Source organism: Heliconius melpomene, chromosome 14 (genome assembly GCF_056956725.1).
Source record: "Heliconius melpomene rosina isolate 202511_hmr_F chromosome 14, ASM5695672v1, whole genome shotgun sequence".
In the NCBI taxonomy this organism is placed as follows: domain Eukaryota; kingdom Metazoa; phylum Arthropoda; class Insecta; order Lepidoptera; family Nymphalidae; genus Heliconius; species Heliconius melpomene.
Window position 1 is genome coordinate 7,190,916 of NC_140402.1, and position 17,103 is coordinate 7,208,018.

Consider the following 17,103-nt stretch of genomic DNA (forward strand, 5'->3'; position numbering starts at 1 on the left):
GTGAATCTTTTGAATGAAATTATTGATTTTGTTCAATTATTATAATATTTCTTTGTAACAATTGAATAAAACCTATAATTCAATAATATTATAATAGTATTTAAACTAATCTAGTATCTAGTATTTTTTTTATAATATTAGTATTTAAACTAACTACGTCTTAATTAAAAGGTGTTTCATATTTTCAATTAAAAAAATATTAATAATTAATTTTATAACCATGATAAAACATAATGCATAATGCTCATGATTTCTTGTCCATAGCCACATGTAGAATAAATAAAAAAACTAGTTTGACATTACAAATTGGAAAATGCAAATTTCATATGTCAAATAACTGTCAACAAATCCACGAAGTTGATCCGTCGATCGTGACTTTCAATAATTTAAAAAGTAGCAATAAGTAATTTTCGCTCATATTATACTATTTACTATCATTATTAAATAATAATCATGCCAAAAGTCTCAGGTAGGTGAAAATTATTAAAGGTACTTTTGATATTGCTTATTCATCTAGTCAGTTTTAGGTTATTTCTCTTTAAAGCAGAAAAACAAATAATAATTTCGAAATATTAAATGTACTCCCAAAGTTGTTGATTTTCACAAAAATCATATTAGTTTTTGTTTAATACTTATAAGTCGTGTCTATAGTGCTTTGTCATTTGCAAAATGATGTCAAGGATTCTTTTAAACCGTATATACCGGCTTTCTAGAATATTAATGACTATTTGTTTTTGATTTCTACTGTTTAGAAAAAAGTATCTAAGAAAAGCACAATATTTCTTAATGTAAAGTTTTATTTGTTATCTTGTTTTCTTTGTTCTTCCAGTAAAAGTAAAATGGGGAAAGGAGACATACCCAGATGTAGAAGTAAATACGGATGACGAGCCTGTGTTATTCAAAGCACAAATATTTGCTTTAACTGGAGTTCAACCTGAAAGACAAAAGGTAGTTTGTCGAGGGGTGACATTAAAAGATGACAGTTGGGCAAATTTTAAATTAACAAATGTAAGTATTTAATATAAGTTGTAAAGTTGTACTTGTATTACATATAATAAATAAGACATTTTCGTTTTCACCTTCCACCATTATAGAACTCAATGCTGTACTTTGCATTGTTACCAGAGCTGGGGAAATAAAATATAATACATTTCATTTCTAGAAAAGCGGTTCAATTGCCTTGAAACCTGTAATATTTATAGTTCTATGCTTCTGCCTTGTATCACAACTGACTTTCAGTTTTTCAATAGTCCAAAATGTATATTTTCATTTCCATGCTCTTGTAATAAGACAAGTCTGTTACTCAACATACAATGTGTCAAAAATTGTGTGGAAACCTCTGTATATGTAATATGTCATAATTCTAAAGAATAAATAATATTTTATACTTATATGTATATCACATTTTTTATACTGCCAATCATTTTAGAATGCAATTGTACTTGTAATGGGAAGTAAAGAAGAAGATGTACCAGCTGCACCTGTTGAACAAACTCGTTTTGTTGAGGATATGAATGAATCAGAGCTGGCTACTGCTGTAAGTAAACTTAAAACTAGTGTTTTATAACAGAACAGTTCTTTGTCTTATTGACTATTTGCAAATATATACCATCAACTTCCACTTGGAAGAAAAATTATATTTAAATTATTTTCAATTTTGACACTGAACATCTCAAAATCACTCTGTCTCCAAAATGAGGCAGTGCATGGTAATGGACTCCTTAAACGTACATATGTACGTACTACGTCTGCCTACTCTGCTAAGTGAATAAAAATTTGAATCTGCTTTTCTTTATATTTTGAGGAGATATACTAGCTTAAGTTATTTTGTTATGATCTTTCTTTTGGTGTTGAGTTATGTCAACTTGCAAATTTCTCAATAAGTTTTTCTATAAAATCTATAATTTTTTATATTGTGTATTAACATAACATTGACCTGCCTACCCTGTATTTATGCAGCATGAAGCTAAAAAACTATTCTTTAATTATTTTCTTCTTCTTTTCAGCTTGACCTTCCAGAGGGCCTAATCAACTTGGGTAACACTTGTTACATGAATGCTACAGTACAATGTCTTAAAACTGTTCCTGAACTGAAAAATGCTCTGCTCAAGTATGACCAATGTAAGAATATGTTTTTTTTATATTTTTAAAAACAGCTTCACTCCACTCAACACATATTTTTAACATTAAAAAGAAGTAAGGCCACCATGCAATCATATTGCATGTTGTATAATAAGTTGTATGTTGTTAATTCACATGGAATAGAAGCATGAATGACAAGTACATACTGTAAAGTAATTACTGGCTACAAGATTTAATACTATAAAGATGTAGGGACTGTAGGTTTGTATTGTAACTTTAGGTACATACACTAAAACTTATTTACTGCAATACTAGAGTGCCAGAAAAAAGATATCTCTCATAGAATATTTATAAATTTGGTGATAGAGTTAGTAGGTAAGACTGAAAGTGAGGAGCAATGTTCATTTAAGATTTCCCCTAAACATTGGGTCAAAAGTCCTAGAAATTGCTAAGCAACACAAACCGTACACTAGCATTTATGGGATGCCAAAAAATTCTTAATTTTCAGCATCTGGCGGCGGAACAGCGGGTGGTCTCACATCAGCCTTGAGTGAAACTATGAGAGCTTTAGAGAACGGAGGTGCCGGAGCCTGTGCTGCAGCAGCTGCCAGACTTCTCCATGCCCTACATGCAGCTGCTCCCCGCTTAGCAGAGAGAGGCGCTGGAGGACAATTGGCACAGCAAGATGCTTCGGAATGTTGGACGGAGATGGTTCGTGCATTGAGGATGAGACTGCCTATAACACCTGAAGCTGACAGGTAAGCTTATTTTCTTTAGCTTCTTAGTGTCAAGACACTCAGTTCCTACTTTTTTAATTAAAAATATAGGAGATATCATAGGAGCTTCAGAAAACGGATTTGGGCTTCTTTGCCTGGTACAGCAAATTGTTTCAGAGTGCTGGACTCCGTTTAGCACCTGAAGCTGATAGGTGTTTTTTTTTATAATGAAGAGGAGTAAGTCTTAATTTAGTGGATAGACTATTCTCATTCTCAACTGAAACTGATGGGCGAGCTTATCTATGTTTTTAATTTGGATAATTTATGAAGAAAGACTACTTATGAGAGATTACTTAAGAAAGAAAAATACAGCTTAGAAAACATATAAATTTTTAACATAGCAGGATTTGAAGGCACCTTTTTCTAACCCGTCCAAGCGATCTGACCAACTAAGCTATACATTCAAAAATTGTGAATGTAGCAGCTTTGAAATATTATAATTGTTTTCCAGCAAATCTGTAGTAGAACAGTACTTTGGTGGGACACTCAATGTGGAATTAGTATGCAGCGAGGCAGATGAACCTCCGACACGATCCTCTGAATCGTTTCTACAGCTTTCTTGTTTTATATCCCAGGATGTCAAATATTTGCAGTCTGGGCTTAGATCTGTAAGTTTTATTAATTTTATTTTGTTTGCTTTTTAGTTTTGTTTAATAACTGACTGACATATGCTACCTGATTGTAATTAGGGACTTGTTATTATAATTATAACATTTTTATTTTTGTAATTATATTGATGTAATTTAATTTTACTAACCTTTTTCTGTTTGTACATAATAAAGGGGTACCACACCCTTTTTCTTATCTTTCTCTTAAAAAGACAATTTTGTGTTTTGTTTTTTGAATTGCAGTAGTTACGACTGTGCTTTCTTATACTTTTAATTTCGCAATACTATATGAAAGTCACACAATAAAAGTTTTAAGCAAAATAGAAAAGACTTAAAAAACTGAAATATTTATTTCCATATTATATGAAAGTGAAAATATAATTTCAGAAAATGGCAGAACAAATCACTAAGATGTCAGAAACATTAGGAAGAGATGCTGTTTATACGAAAACTGTAAGTGTTCTATGGATAATTCAAATTAAATTTGGTTTTTTTCAATCGCATTTCTAAAATGTCTCAAAAAATTTAATCTCAACAATTTCAGACATTTTATGGCACTCAATGCTGCACTTTGTTGTAAAATAATACCATTGTTATATAAGTTAGAAACAATTTAATTTTACTGGGCTCCTTGGGTCTTTAAATATCCCCTAAAACTTGTAATTCTGCCACTGGTACTTGGCAAGACAAAATTATTTATATTAACTATTTGAAAACTTTGCCTGTAGAATGTCTTGTTACCAGAGCAAGAAAATGAAAATAATGTAATCCCCCGAGTTTGAATTGCAGGTACAACCGTTACATTTAAAGTCTGATCCGATGCCGCTGCGCTATGCTGACATCCTCAAATAATTTTATCATAAATATTTATTTCAGAGTAAAATAAGTCGTCTGCCGGCGTATTTAACAGTGCAATTTGTACGTTTCTACTATAAAGAGAAGGAGTCCATCAACGCAAAGATCCTCAAAGATGTTAAATTTCCTCTGGAGTTGGATGTATATGAACTGTGCACGCCAGAGTTGCAAGAGCGTTTGACACCTATGAGAAATAAATTTAAAGTAAGTCTATTTTATGTTTCAGTTAACAAAGGAGTCCTTTTCCCAAGGCTGTCGTGACGCAGTGGCCCAGTGATGGGACGGTAAACGAGAAAGTTATGCATTTAATCCCACTCGGGGGAAATGAATTATTATGTAATAATATTTTCATTTCTTCACTCTACTAACAAACAAGCGTGGATTTTTGACTATGTAACAATTTCGCTCCTCATATTCATTTTCCAATATCTTATGAAAACTATTTAGTAATGACTTAAGTATTATTATTGTATTGAATTCATTATTTATTTGTATTAAAATGTAACAAATTATATAATTTTTCTCAGGAACTAGAAGATGCAACTGTGGAATCATCACTGAGTTCAAAAAACAAAAGTCACGGCGACAGCAAAAAGGATAATAAAGTAAAAAAAAATCTTCCATACTGGTTTGAAAATGGTAAATACAATATTTTTAAATAATACATGTCAATTATAGGTAAATTCAAACATTCACTCATTGTATCAGGATAGTGAGATATAATTTTATATAAATTATATTTTTGTGGCAGGCCGACACCATGTTGTGGTACAGTTAAAATAATTTTAATGCAAGTATGAGTGGTCATTCAAATATAATATACGCTAAAATGCCGTGTGGATCAATTGTTTTATAATGAGATTTCGAATGTTAAGAGTGTGCAGTACATACAGTACTGTGATGTTTGATTTTAGGATTTTTTCCTTATTTAAAGCTCGCTTAAAGGCGACCAGTACGCATCAGCCGTACTATATATTTCAGTACGTCCCAAAATGATATAATAAATATGCAAATTTCAATTCACTATAATTCTAATCATCACTAAAAACCCACCCCCACCAGACACAGGCAGCAACAACAGCGGCTACTACCGCCTGCAGGCCGTGCTGACGCACCGCGGGCGTTCGTCGTCGTCGGGGCACTATGTGGCGTGGGTGGCGCGCGGCGACGCCTGGCTGCGCTGCGACGACGACGCCGTCACGCCCGTCTCCGAGGAGGAGGTGCTGAAGCTGAGTGGTGGAGGTTAGTGGAGTGTCCTCTTAATTGTGAAAATTCCCTTGACATAATGCCAATGGAATTTAATGTGCGAAAATATTTGAAGGCCAACTTCGATGTTATCTTCGCATTGCGACATAGTAATTAAGCAAAAGTTAACTTTTACATATATTACACCTCTCCTCAAATTCCTCAGCAATACCTTAGCTTTCATAGCATATAATTATTTTGCATAATCAGGCAAAATATAATCAGGAAGAAATTATATATTTAATAAATTGATTTCCTCTGGCAAAGCGTGGCGTTAACATACACAAGAAAAAGCGGGAAACTTAAGTGACTCAATGGGGAATGGGGTAAAACAAGGTTCCCTCTGCCTACTGTGCTATGTGCGGGATACAGCGTGAAGCTTATATAATCATAAAAAAGTTATCACTATACTTTCCATAAAGTTTTTTAGTTATATATTTTGAATTTACTGAAGAATGATTGCCACTTTTTTTTCATAAATATTAATACAATGTACATAACATAATGTCTCTGATATGTACTTTTGTGTGCTAGCATGCATAATGTACAAAACATTTTAACATAAAAAAATATTTTAGGTGACTGGCACTGCGCATATCTCTTACTCTACGGACCCAAAATTCTAGAGATCCCAGAAGAAGATGAACCGATGGTCACCGAAGTGTCCGGGGAACCCGCGGGTGGCCCACCTACAGCTCTCGCATAACTGTTTTAATATGCACTCTCTGGCTTTACATCTAGGAATGACGAAACAAGATTTCAAGATTTCCTATAATGTTTTATATTGAATATCAAACATCCTCTCAAGTCAAGACGTAAGCCTCTGGCCGGTTATTATAAACATATAGATTAAATATACAATGGCAAAAATCTTCTTGATACAGTGATATCTTTGGCTGTTCTTACAAACTTATAACTTTTACATTGATTGTCAAAAATATGTCAATACTAATAGACTGATATCCCAGGCCCCCCAGACCTATGTCCATCCATCCCATAAGCACCCAGACCAATACGGTGCCTCCATCATCTTCCCAGTAAAAGATATACCCTTATTTGTCGCTACCTCTGAAAGGGCCCCACTTTCAAGTTAGTGAGTAGCCATGCTGTCTTAACTACATATTAGACTAATAATCCTCAAAATTTCAGCTTTGCTAAAATGACGTAGGTCTGGCGGCTCTGGTATCTTGGGCTATAAATAAACTTGTTGTTTTTTTAAATATTTTAAGTGAAACTCTAACCAGATTATTACCTTATATTTAGTATTATACATTTTTGGAAACCGCACGTTTCGAAAATTGCAATAGTAAACGCGATAAGTTAAATTTAAAATTAGGTTTCAAAGTCCTTTTTGAATAAAATTAACTGGAAATTTTATAAGCATTTTATGCATTTCATGCGATTAGTAGTGAAGCTGATGATATTAGTGTTCTATCTCTAAAGAATTTGATAAATATATTGTGCAGTTATTTGTTTATGTGCACTGCATTTTTAATTCATTTGGCTCAAAATATTTTATTTGAAAATTATTTAATTTTTCAATTTGATTTATACTGACAATATCTAAGGCTTTTATGTTATTAAATGAGATATATGATGCATTTTTTTAGATTGATACTTTATAAATGTGAATTTACTTAGCAATCACAATTCTTACAATTAAGAATTACAGAAAATCTTGAATAATATGTTGATTAATTTTAATGTAATAGCAATGTAAATGGAATATACTAAGCATTTGGTAGTTTTTGTGCTGTAAGGAGTCAATCAAAATTATTAAGGCTGTCACCATATAGTTAATTTAACTTAGAAATTGCGTTAATTTTGCGTTTAAAAAATTAATTACATCTGTTAATATAACAACACCTACTAAAGTAGCGACACAAGGTAATTTAACATCTCCATCCTTTTATCTGATATCTCACTTGAACTAGCTATACTAAATTTTGTCCTCCCTTTTAGGCTATTATTTTTTAGGATTTAACCACAAATGTATCTAAAAGTTCATGAGATAAAGGCTCTTAATAGACAGATAAACGGACGGACAACAAAGTGTTCTTATAAGGGTTCTTTTTTCCTTAAAAGGTAGGGAACCCTTAAGAAAATATAAGTTAAACTAATTTTATTTTGACAGTCTCATTTCTTTATTTATTATAACCAAAGTAGTTTGAATTCGAGCACAAAATTATACGTTTAAATTACTTTTAAGAGGTACTAAGCAATATTCTATCTCTTTCATTCCTATATAAGCCGAGAGAGACAGCATCATTTTATATGCAGTTTTTGACTGAAATTATTGTATGGAACGTTATTTATTTTAAAACGAGCATTCAATGCTTGAATCGTTTAAAGCGCTTGTAATTTTCTCGATGTAGTTCTGTACTAATGTAATGATGTTTATAAGACTAATTGTAATAAATGATTAATTTAAAATTATTTCTCTGTTGTTTTATTTTAGTGTTTCTCGACTTGTTGAATTTTTAATATAAGTAAATATTTTAAATGGATATTTTTTATTTTAAATGGAGTTATAAATAAAATAACGAGGTTGACGTGATGCTAAGGGAATAAAGCGTGCTACTATAAAGCAACGATTGTGGATTCGATTTCTACTTCCTCGCTCTGATAACGAAAGGCAAAGTGCGGCGTCGCGTTCCGTCACTTAACACGCAATGCCTTGAAAATTCGGCGAAAAGTGGAGAATGGAAGTGTCTTAATAAGTATGGAGTGTATTAACAATAGATTTCTTCTGCTTAACCCGCTATGTGTGGGGTACATCGTGACACTTAAAACTATAGCTAAAATATTCTTGCGTACATTGCTCTATACTGCTGCTCTATAATCATATATAACTTATAATAAGAACCAAAACGTATTGCAAAAATACTAAAATGCTATAATAAAAAATATATATTTTTTTCTAATTCCGTCCCAATCAGTAACTTGCAGGCCTAAGCCTTGCAACAACAGAATCGACAAGAAATTGTAAGAAATTGACTGTCAAAAATATGTCAATATTTACAAAACTGGAAAGAATTTTGAATTCGGTGTTTTATTGCTGCCGATTTTTATGCAATACAGTGTGCTCTAAATATTATAAAAAACAATGCTTAAAATGCTTTATAGCGTTTCTAATTGGTTTCGGTGTAGGACAGTTATATTTCCAACTTTTCATAAAGGAGATACAGCTTTTGTTTTGTGATAGTTTACTTGTAGGTTTAATTATAAGCTTATTCTTAGGTAAGAAATAAGTATATATTTCATTTATATCATGGTTTAATTAAGCAAGTCTTTTGTATTATCACATTAGTCCGAAATTTCTAAAAAGACAAAAGGTGACAATTATTTTTGTGTTTTAATTTCCGTTCACATTGACTTTTTGTGTTTATAATGAAAAAAATCCATTGCAAAGAAACGTCTTTACTTAGAAAATCAAATTTCCCTCCTGGTCTATTTTAAAATTTTACGAATAAGTTAATATAACTTTTTAGGATTAATTAATATAATGTCAGTACAAATGCGGTGTATATCTGTCTTATTGCTGCCCATGTACTGTGGCAAGGCTGGCCGTGGTGTTTTGAAAGCGGTTGTTCTAAGTTACGTCGTTGCGGGTAAGCTAATATAATAATAACTGAAATGTAGGTACTTTGTAGGTAAGTTAAATTATAAAATGTAAGTTAAATTAATTAAAAGAATCAGCTTCACGCTGTATACCGCAAACAGCAGGGTAGGCACAGGCAACCAAGTGTTAAGACATTTCGTTCCCCACTTTCTGCGAATTCTGGAGCCATTTCGTGTTGAGTGGCAGAACTCTTCCTTTTTTAGATTACTTTTTTACAAAAATCTATTTGTGAGGCCATTGTAATCATTGTTTTTAAGGTCCAATAACTAACTTGGGGTTAAATGCTAAGGAAGTAGTGAGAGTGTACGCCTGCAGTACTGAGTTATTGTATAATTTAACCAAAATAAGATATGAACAAACATATCAGCCACTAAACAAAGCTCTGTTCAGTTTTAATGATGAAATATTTCAAATAAAAGAAACTTTAAGGTGTGTAATAAAATATTCTTATTTTATAGAAACCAAGAGAAGTATAATAGAAGCCGTCATGGCGCAGAGGCACAAATGTAACTGTAAACGCGACCGTTTGTGGGTTCTATTCTCACTCGAGAAAATTAAATATTTATATAAATATTATAATATCGATAAATAATAAATTATATTTTCATTTCTTCGCTCAGGTATCAAGGAAACGCGTGGCGATGCGTTCCACCACTAAACACGCAATACCTCCAGAATTCTGTGGAAAATGGGGAACGGAGTGTCTTAAAACTGGGCCTACTATGCTATGTGCGGGATACAGCGTGAAGCGTTTTTTTAAGTGAATTATTATTTTCGTAATTAAGTATTATTTTCTAAGGTACCGTGAGAAGAAAAATAGACTTCCTAGATATCTTTGGAATTAACCATTGAGACTCCCCTAGTAGCCCTCAGTTGCTCAAGTTATTTTATGGCATCACCTATATCACCTATATTCTATAGAATACATATAAAATTTTAATCACAGGTCTATTCATGAAGTAATATCTCCAATAGAATATGAAATTGAAGGAACCGCATACGTAGAGCAAATGAAAGCAGAAAATTACTTGACTGACGTTTTATTGGATATAGTTCATTACGTCAATTTGCCGGTGTATGTATTTTTAAACAATATACTTAATATACATAAAATTGAGAGAGAGAGAGAGAGAGGGAGAGAGACCAGAGGCCAGTCGTGGCGCAGAGGCACAAGCGTGTGAGAGGCATAACACAACTGGTTGTGGGTTCTATACCCAATAAGGAAACTAAAATATCGCTCTAATGTCGAGGGCCAATCGCGGCGTTGAGTTCCGCCACTCAACACACAATGCTTCTTCATTTCGACGGAAAGTGGGACAAGTCTTAGCACTAAGCTCCCTCTGTCTACTCTTCTACATGCTGTCTGTCTACTTTCATACAGCGTAAAGCTGAAGAAATTATCTTAATTTTGATTGTACAACAATTAAGAAAAGTTGCTCGTGGCGCAGCGGTACAAAGGAGTGACTGAAACGCGACAATTGTGGGTTCGATCTCCACTCGAGGAAGTGAAATATTTATTTACGTTTATATTTTCATTTCTTCGCTCTGGTGTCGAAGCAAAGCGCGGCGTTGAGTTCTGCCACTCAGCACGCAATGCCTCCAGAATTCGGCAGAACGTGGGAAACGGAGTACCTTAACACTGGGTTCCCTCTGCCTATCCTGCTGTGTGCGGGATACAGCGAGAAGCTGATTTATTAAATTACAAGAAAACGTTTCAGAGTTAAGAACCAAACTGGAAAAAAAATACCTTGTCAAAATAAATATGCCAATAAAATGAAAATTCGATGCGAAAATCAAATTTCGCACGCCATCTCGACGTGTTTCAATATATTTTATTCAGCGTACGTCTTGTGTATAAGAGAGGTGTCGCACTTTATGATATGTCGGCCTTTAATGATCCCGCAAGTTTGTGATTTAAAACGGTTATTGGGTCCTGATATATGCAATTTTACAATGAAGGTAAATCATTCTCCCTAGTAGCTATATTAAATGAATTTAAAATATAAAATTTTATTTTAAATATGATGTTTTCGCAGATTCAAATCACACTCGGGAGAGTGTTACTGTTTTAAGGATTTTCGTTTCCTTTTTTTTTCAGCTTTACGCTATATTCCGCATGTAGCAGGATAGGCAGAGGGCCGAGTGGCGGAATTAACATAACCGGAACAGCCGAACAGAGCCAAGAAATGCCTCAAGTGGGAATCGAACCCTGTCTGTTCCGTCGCGTTTACAATCACACCTTCACACAATAATAAAAAAAACACTTTTGTTTGTTTTAGATAGAGCCCAACATATCAAAAGAGTATCAATTTCTTAAGAAAGTAAAACAGATATTTACAATGAATTTGGAGAAAATAAATCTACGCCACAATATAATACATGAACATTTTTCTGATACTCAGGTTATAATATAACTACTAGAAGACGTTTATTATTACATACCGTTTCGTTTCTACCGTCATGGGCGTAGAATAAGGGGGGGCTAGATTGGCCGTGCCCATCTCTGAATACTCAATGTGTCTACCCCAATATTAATAATAAAAAATTTGCGCTAAAAAATAAAAAAAAAATTACACGAATAACTAAAAATAACTAAAAATCACCCATAAAAGTTCTCTAGATAGGCACATGCTTACAGCGCATATGAACTCTATTATGGGTTCGAATCCTATTTAAGTTCATAAAAGAGGCCTCGCAATGGGACAACGCCTGTCAATGTGATAGCTGAGGGATGAAAATAATATACAGCTTCACGCTGTGATATGGCGCAGGAGCCCCACTCGATGAACTGAAATATTCATTATTTTCATTTCTTCGCTCTATATATATATATATAATAGCGAAAACTAGGGCGCGGAGTATCTTAACACTAGGTTCCCTTTACCTACCCTGAAATGAAAACGTTTCAACCTTAACTGAAAATAGGAACATGGTTTTGTAGAACGCAAAGGAAGCAGGTCAACGTGTAATGCAAGCTTTCGACGAAAAGTATCTAATAATGAAGGCGGTGTTCGTAGCAGTGAACTTGTGCCTGGCTCTCCTAGTCCTCCGTATAGCGGTGGCGTCGGTGACGTACCACGACATGTATTTAACCAATATAGATTATGATAACGTTTATATAACTGGTTACTTTAAGAAAATCGACCGAAGGCGGCTAAGAAGAAATGAATTTACTTTGTTACCATTGAAAAAGGTGAAAATAGAGAGTTTTAATGTTAAATATTCAATTAATATTTTAGTATTTATTGTCTCCATAAAATAAGACTGATACTTTTCATATAAATACTCAGTTAATTTTAAAACTACGCAAAACCTATGTAACCAAATCTATAACCTATTAAAAATTGAAAAACCTTCTAAAATTTAAAAACATTGATATAAAATAACCATTCCAGATGGAGAGAACTAAATACATAGATATACATTCACTTATTTATATACCATCAGAACGTAGTAAATTGGTAACACAAATTCTTAAAGTCATGCTCGAAGCCATAACGGCGACGACCTTCGTGATGCTGGACAGACTGTTCTACGAAGCTTTGGATGTCGTGAGGCAATTTGCTTTAGAACCTCTCTCTCATGAAGGCCAAGATATTGAAATTAAGGTGATTTTATAATACCTTAGTAAAATACAGTTATTTTTCGAGTCGTGCTCGTGGTTAGTCTATATAGGATTAGGATCCTTAGGATTATATAGGATCTTATTTTTTTATTTTTGTAGAAATAATTTTCTGGTGACAATTTTTTGCAAGGTGAGAAGAGAGAATCTGTTGTTATTGATTTGTACTTACAGTCCATCTAATGCTTTAGGTTAACCGATTTTAGAGAAAATACTTACATGTTTAGGGGCAAAAAGTAATGTGTGGCGTTTTTCTAAGTCGGACAACAAATATTTATAAAGTTAGACAAAAGCATATAATACTTTTTTAGCTTCACACTGCATATAGGGGGGTAGGCAGAGGGACCCTGGAAACCTAGAGTTAAGACACTCCGTTCCCATTAAGACACTTTTGTTCCTCATTTTCCGCCGAATTCTAGAGGCATTGCGTGTTGAGTAGCGGAACTCATACTCATATTCATACCCAAATGAAGAAATAAAAATATTAAATATTTCATTGTCTCGATTGGGAAACGAACCCACAACCTGTTGCGTTTAGAGTCGCAAGCCGGTGCCCCTGATCCACTACTGGCTTTAATATGATACCTATAATATTTAAAAGTCAATTTCTTATACCTAGGTAAAAGGAAACGGTGAACTGTCTACCATGATGCGCAAAGTACTTACAGAATTATCCTCAACCAAGAGAAATGTGACTATGTCTAACGAAATGTGCTTACCGAGGCCCCGGGCCATGCCTACTTCATACTATTTCAAGATTTACGGAGGCTACCTGTGGATCTTAGTTTTGTTGTATGTAAATCCTTACACGCTGAGGTTGCGACGGTAAGATGATGAAATATTATCCTAATCTTAGATTAATCTTTGTAGGAAAACAATAAAATATACTTATACTTAATTTAATAAGCTTCACGCTATATCCCGTACACATCAGGGTCGGCAGAGGGAAGATAGTGTTATGTTACGCTACGTTTCCCATTTTCGCCGAACTCTGGAGGCATTGCGTGTTGTGTGGCTGAACTCAACGCCGCGGTTTGCTTCAACATCAGAATGAAGCATGGATAATAATTTTCGTACATACTTACTTAATTATCGTTTTTAAAAACTAACATATAACAGATATTACAATAAGATTTTTTTTCAGATTAATCTGCAGTTATTTTTACCCAATACGTGAGAAACAACGCATTTTGCATCTCTACAACGATATCCTAAAAAAACGTATGAAAATTGAGAAAACATTACGACGAAAAGCAGTACAGGCGGTCCGGGCCCATTACTTGTCTGGAGAGAACCTGTTGAGCCTACGAATGAGATATCCACAGGTTTTAGGCTGGCTCGGTACTCTATCAGCCGCTAGAATGAAGTGTTTAATATGCGAGGAACCTGAACCTGGGAAATTGAATTGCAATCAAGGTGAGTTTCATTTTATTTATTGAATGCTTTTAATTAATTGTTGATTTTAATTTTTTATTTGATTAACTAATTTAATAACATTTATTTTTTGGCCAAATATAGAGTTTATATATTGAATGGTTGACATCTTTCTTTTTTTTTTTTAATTTAATTCTATAACAAAAAAGCCCAGCTTTTGCAAGACATTTTAAATATCAATGTTTTTTTTTCTAAATTTGTACACATTGTCATATTTTACCAATCATGAGGCAGAGGTACACGGCATTTGTAACGAAACTGGTGGTTCGATCCCCACTCGAAGAAATGAAGTATTTATTTAAATTTATATTTCTTTTTCTTCGCTCTGGTGTCGAGGCAAAGTGCAGTGTTGGATGCCGCCACACATCACGCAACGGCGGAAAGTGCGGAACGGAGTGTTTTACCACTAGGTTACAATTTTATATTAAATATATATTTTTATATTTAATATATATTTTTAATTTGTATTTTTATTAGATAAAACAGTACAGATATGGCATTCATGCATCAGTACGAGGTGTCCTTTCATGTACTGCAACGAGTGTTGGCAGGATGTCGGCAACCAGTGCCTCGCGTGCGACCCGGCGCTCGCAGAACTCAGCGATATTGACTCTCTAAGCGACGATAGTCCTCCAAGATATTAGATTCATTTCCTTCAAATATAACTTAGCTATTTTATTCTTCATTATGATTGCATTGAACCTTTGTAGTTTTTTTTATTTCACGCTGCTTATTTTGCCAACGATAGAGTAGGAATTTTTTTTAAGACGTTGCGTGTTGGCTAGCGGAATTCATCGCAGTGCTTCGTTTTGTTACCAGAGCGAGGTAATGAAGAATATATTTTCCCGAGTGGAAATTGAACACAACCCTCTAGTGCGTCAAAACTTCTATTTCAATATTAGGATATAACTAAGTATAATGTATAGGACATAACCTAAATTGTATTGTGAGTATTTAGAAGCAGGCACCTATGTATTGAATGTTCGTAAGACATAATAAAACAAATATTAAAATGTGACCTTTTATTTAAAATAATCCATATTCAAGTTGTTCTCCAACTGTTAGGTTGCTAACGAACTGAATATTTTCGGCCACTTCGTTGCAAAGGAGAGGCAAACCGGAAAGCTCTCCGTCCTCTTGAGGAGTGAAGTTATATACTAACTAAAAACATTAAAGTATTAGTATACACTACAAGAATACATTACATAAACATTTAAATCTTAAACCCGATGACATGGATTTTTCTTATTAATTGGGCAAAGAATCTTAAATAATTACGTCAGAGAGTCAACTAAATAGTGATAAAGAAATAATCTAGGTTTTGATTGAATATACCCTCTGTATATACTTTATTGAGAAATATATAAAACTTATTAATTAAGACAGTAGCCGCATAGTCGGCGGTTTTTACCAGTATTTCTCTCTTCAACTGGCACACCACTATAAAATAGAGATACTTATGTTTGTGTGTTAACTTACTGAAAGGAACTCATCGTAAGTGACCCAACCGTCATTGTCACTATCAGCATTAGTAAACTTCTCTTTTCTCATCTCCATTGTTGTTTCGTCTCCTAGACTTTCTAACACAGCACAACTGCAACATTTACCAGATGAAGATATAAGCTAAATATTTACCTTTCTAAAAATATATTTTTTAATGGTGCTAATAAATTCGAATAAAATTAAGTTAAAACTAACAAATCATCAAAACCCAACATCCCATTTGATTGATTGTCGAATAATAGGAACAGACTGTGTAAGTTCGCTATCGTAACTTCATTCCAGCCAGGGAACCTTCGGACCACTTTTTGCATACTCCATCTTCTGTCCTGTTCTTTCATCTCCTGTCGTAAAAAATGTAAATACTACCATTATAGTACGTTTGACGAATCGTGGCCACCCTGAACTTAGCCGTACATGGCTGCAAAGATTTCATTTTAGGCTTTTTCTTACTTTTGATTATAGTGAAGTAAAAATACACAAAAGTTCAAAAACTCGGCGACTGTACTGCATTTACATATAATTACAAATGGCAAATTCTGTATAAAAAGGAAAACAAATAATATTTAGAGATGTACTTAAGGAAATTTTCTTCTAAATCCTCTTCTATTACTATTTACAAATTAAGAAATTTCATAGTCGTTATACCAACATTTACCTGGTTATATTGTCGCTGCTCAGCAAGTCGCTTGTAAAACTGATCTACGAGTTTATCATAGTCAGTCATGGGAACTTTGTGAATCTCTGATGCTCTTCTCTGCGGTTCTCCTTTAATAGAAACATATAAAAACATTGAAGATAAAGCACCTACCTACCTGTCAAAGATATAGCGACTTCCTATATAAACCGCAATTAATTTTTATTTTTCAAACCTATTCTCATAATTTATCAACTTTAAGAAAATAAAATTCTTCGCTCACCAGTCGCTGTAAAGTCCTCCTGCCTGTAAAAACATATTGGTTTCCTTTTCACAGGATATTCAAAAAACCTCCCCAAACTTGTAACAAGAACACTAATATGATGCCCCATCTTTTAATATTATTAAAATTAACCCACGGTTGATGTGATTGAATTTATTATTTGGCATTAAATGAAATGTATTTAAATGTCAAATAATGCTTTGTCCGAAAACAAATAAAAAGGTATAATTTAAGAAAAAATAAGTGATGATAAGTAATAAGCATAGACAATAAGATCAACGATTTCCTTTATTAATTTTTATATTACATTTAATTTCTCAAATTAATAAATATGAATTATCCAAAGTTACGATTCTATGATCATCATAGCAATTAATAATGATTTCTTAGGAATTAAGTTACCTATATTTTATTATAATATTAAAATAAACGGTAAAGG

At 33.4% G+C, this 17,103-nt stretch overlaps 3 protein-coding genes across 3 annotated transcripts; 2 read left to right on the forward strand and 1 right to left on the reverse strand.

Annotated features, from left to right (window-relative positions):
- Positions 1–311: 311 nt before the first annotated feature.
- Positions 312–8,002, forward strand: Usp14 (ubiquitin specific protease 14). Its single transcript, XM_085197287.1, has 11 exons — positions 312–469; positions 830–1,008; positions 1,430–1,537; positions 2,007–2,121; positions 2,591–2,840; positions 3,310–3,466; positions 3,854–3,919; positions 4,343–4,525; positions 4,849–4,960; positions 5,384–5,563; positions 6,145–8,002. Exons 1-11 carry the CDS (start codon positions 454–456, stop codon positions 6,270–6,272), a joined length of 1,494 nt encoding a protein of 497 aa, XP_085053413.1. The 5' UTR covers positions 312–453; the 3' UTR covers positions 6,273–8,002.
- Positions 8,003–8,574: 572 nt separating this feature from the next.
- LOC146532217 (protein sneaky-like) lies at positions 8,575–15,228 on the forward strand. The gene is made up of 11 exons (XM_085197763.1): positions 8,575–8,806; positions 9,058–9,177; positions 9,446–9,617; positions 10,135–10,263; positions 10,907–11,147; positions 11,468–11,590; positions 12,130–12,381; positions 12,584–12,796; positions 13,430–13,635; positions 13,955–14,226; positions 14,722–15,228. Exons 1-11 carry the CDS (start codon positions 8,575–8,577, stop codon positions 14,886–14,888), a joined length of 2,127 nt encoding a protein of 708 aa, XP_085053889.1. The 3' UTR covers positions 14,889–15,228.
- Positions 15,229–15,257: 29 nt separating this feature from the next.
- LOC146532218 (uncharacterized) lies at positions 15,258–17,041 on the reverse strand. Its single transcript, XM_085197191.1, has 5 exons — positions 16,665–17,041; positions 16,403–16,512; positions 15,943–16,088; positions 15,724–15,838; positions 15,258–15,405 (listed from the first exon to the last, which is right to left on the reverse strand). The coding sequence occupies exons 1-5, from the start codon at positions 16,771–16,773 to the stop codon at positions 15,271–15,273; spliced, it is 615 nt and encodes a 204-aa protein (XP_085053317.1). The 5' UTR covers positions 16,774–17,041; the 3' UTR covers positions 15,258–15,270.
- Between the last annotated feature and the right edge of the window lie 62 nt (positions 17,042–17,103).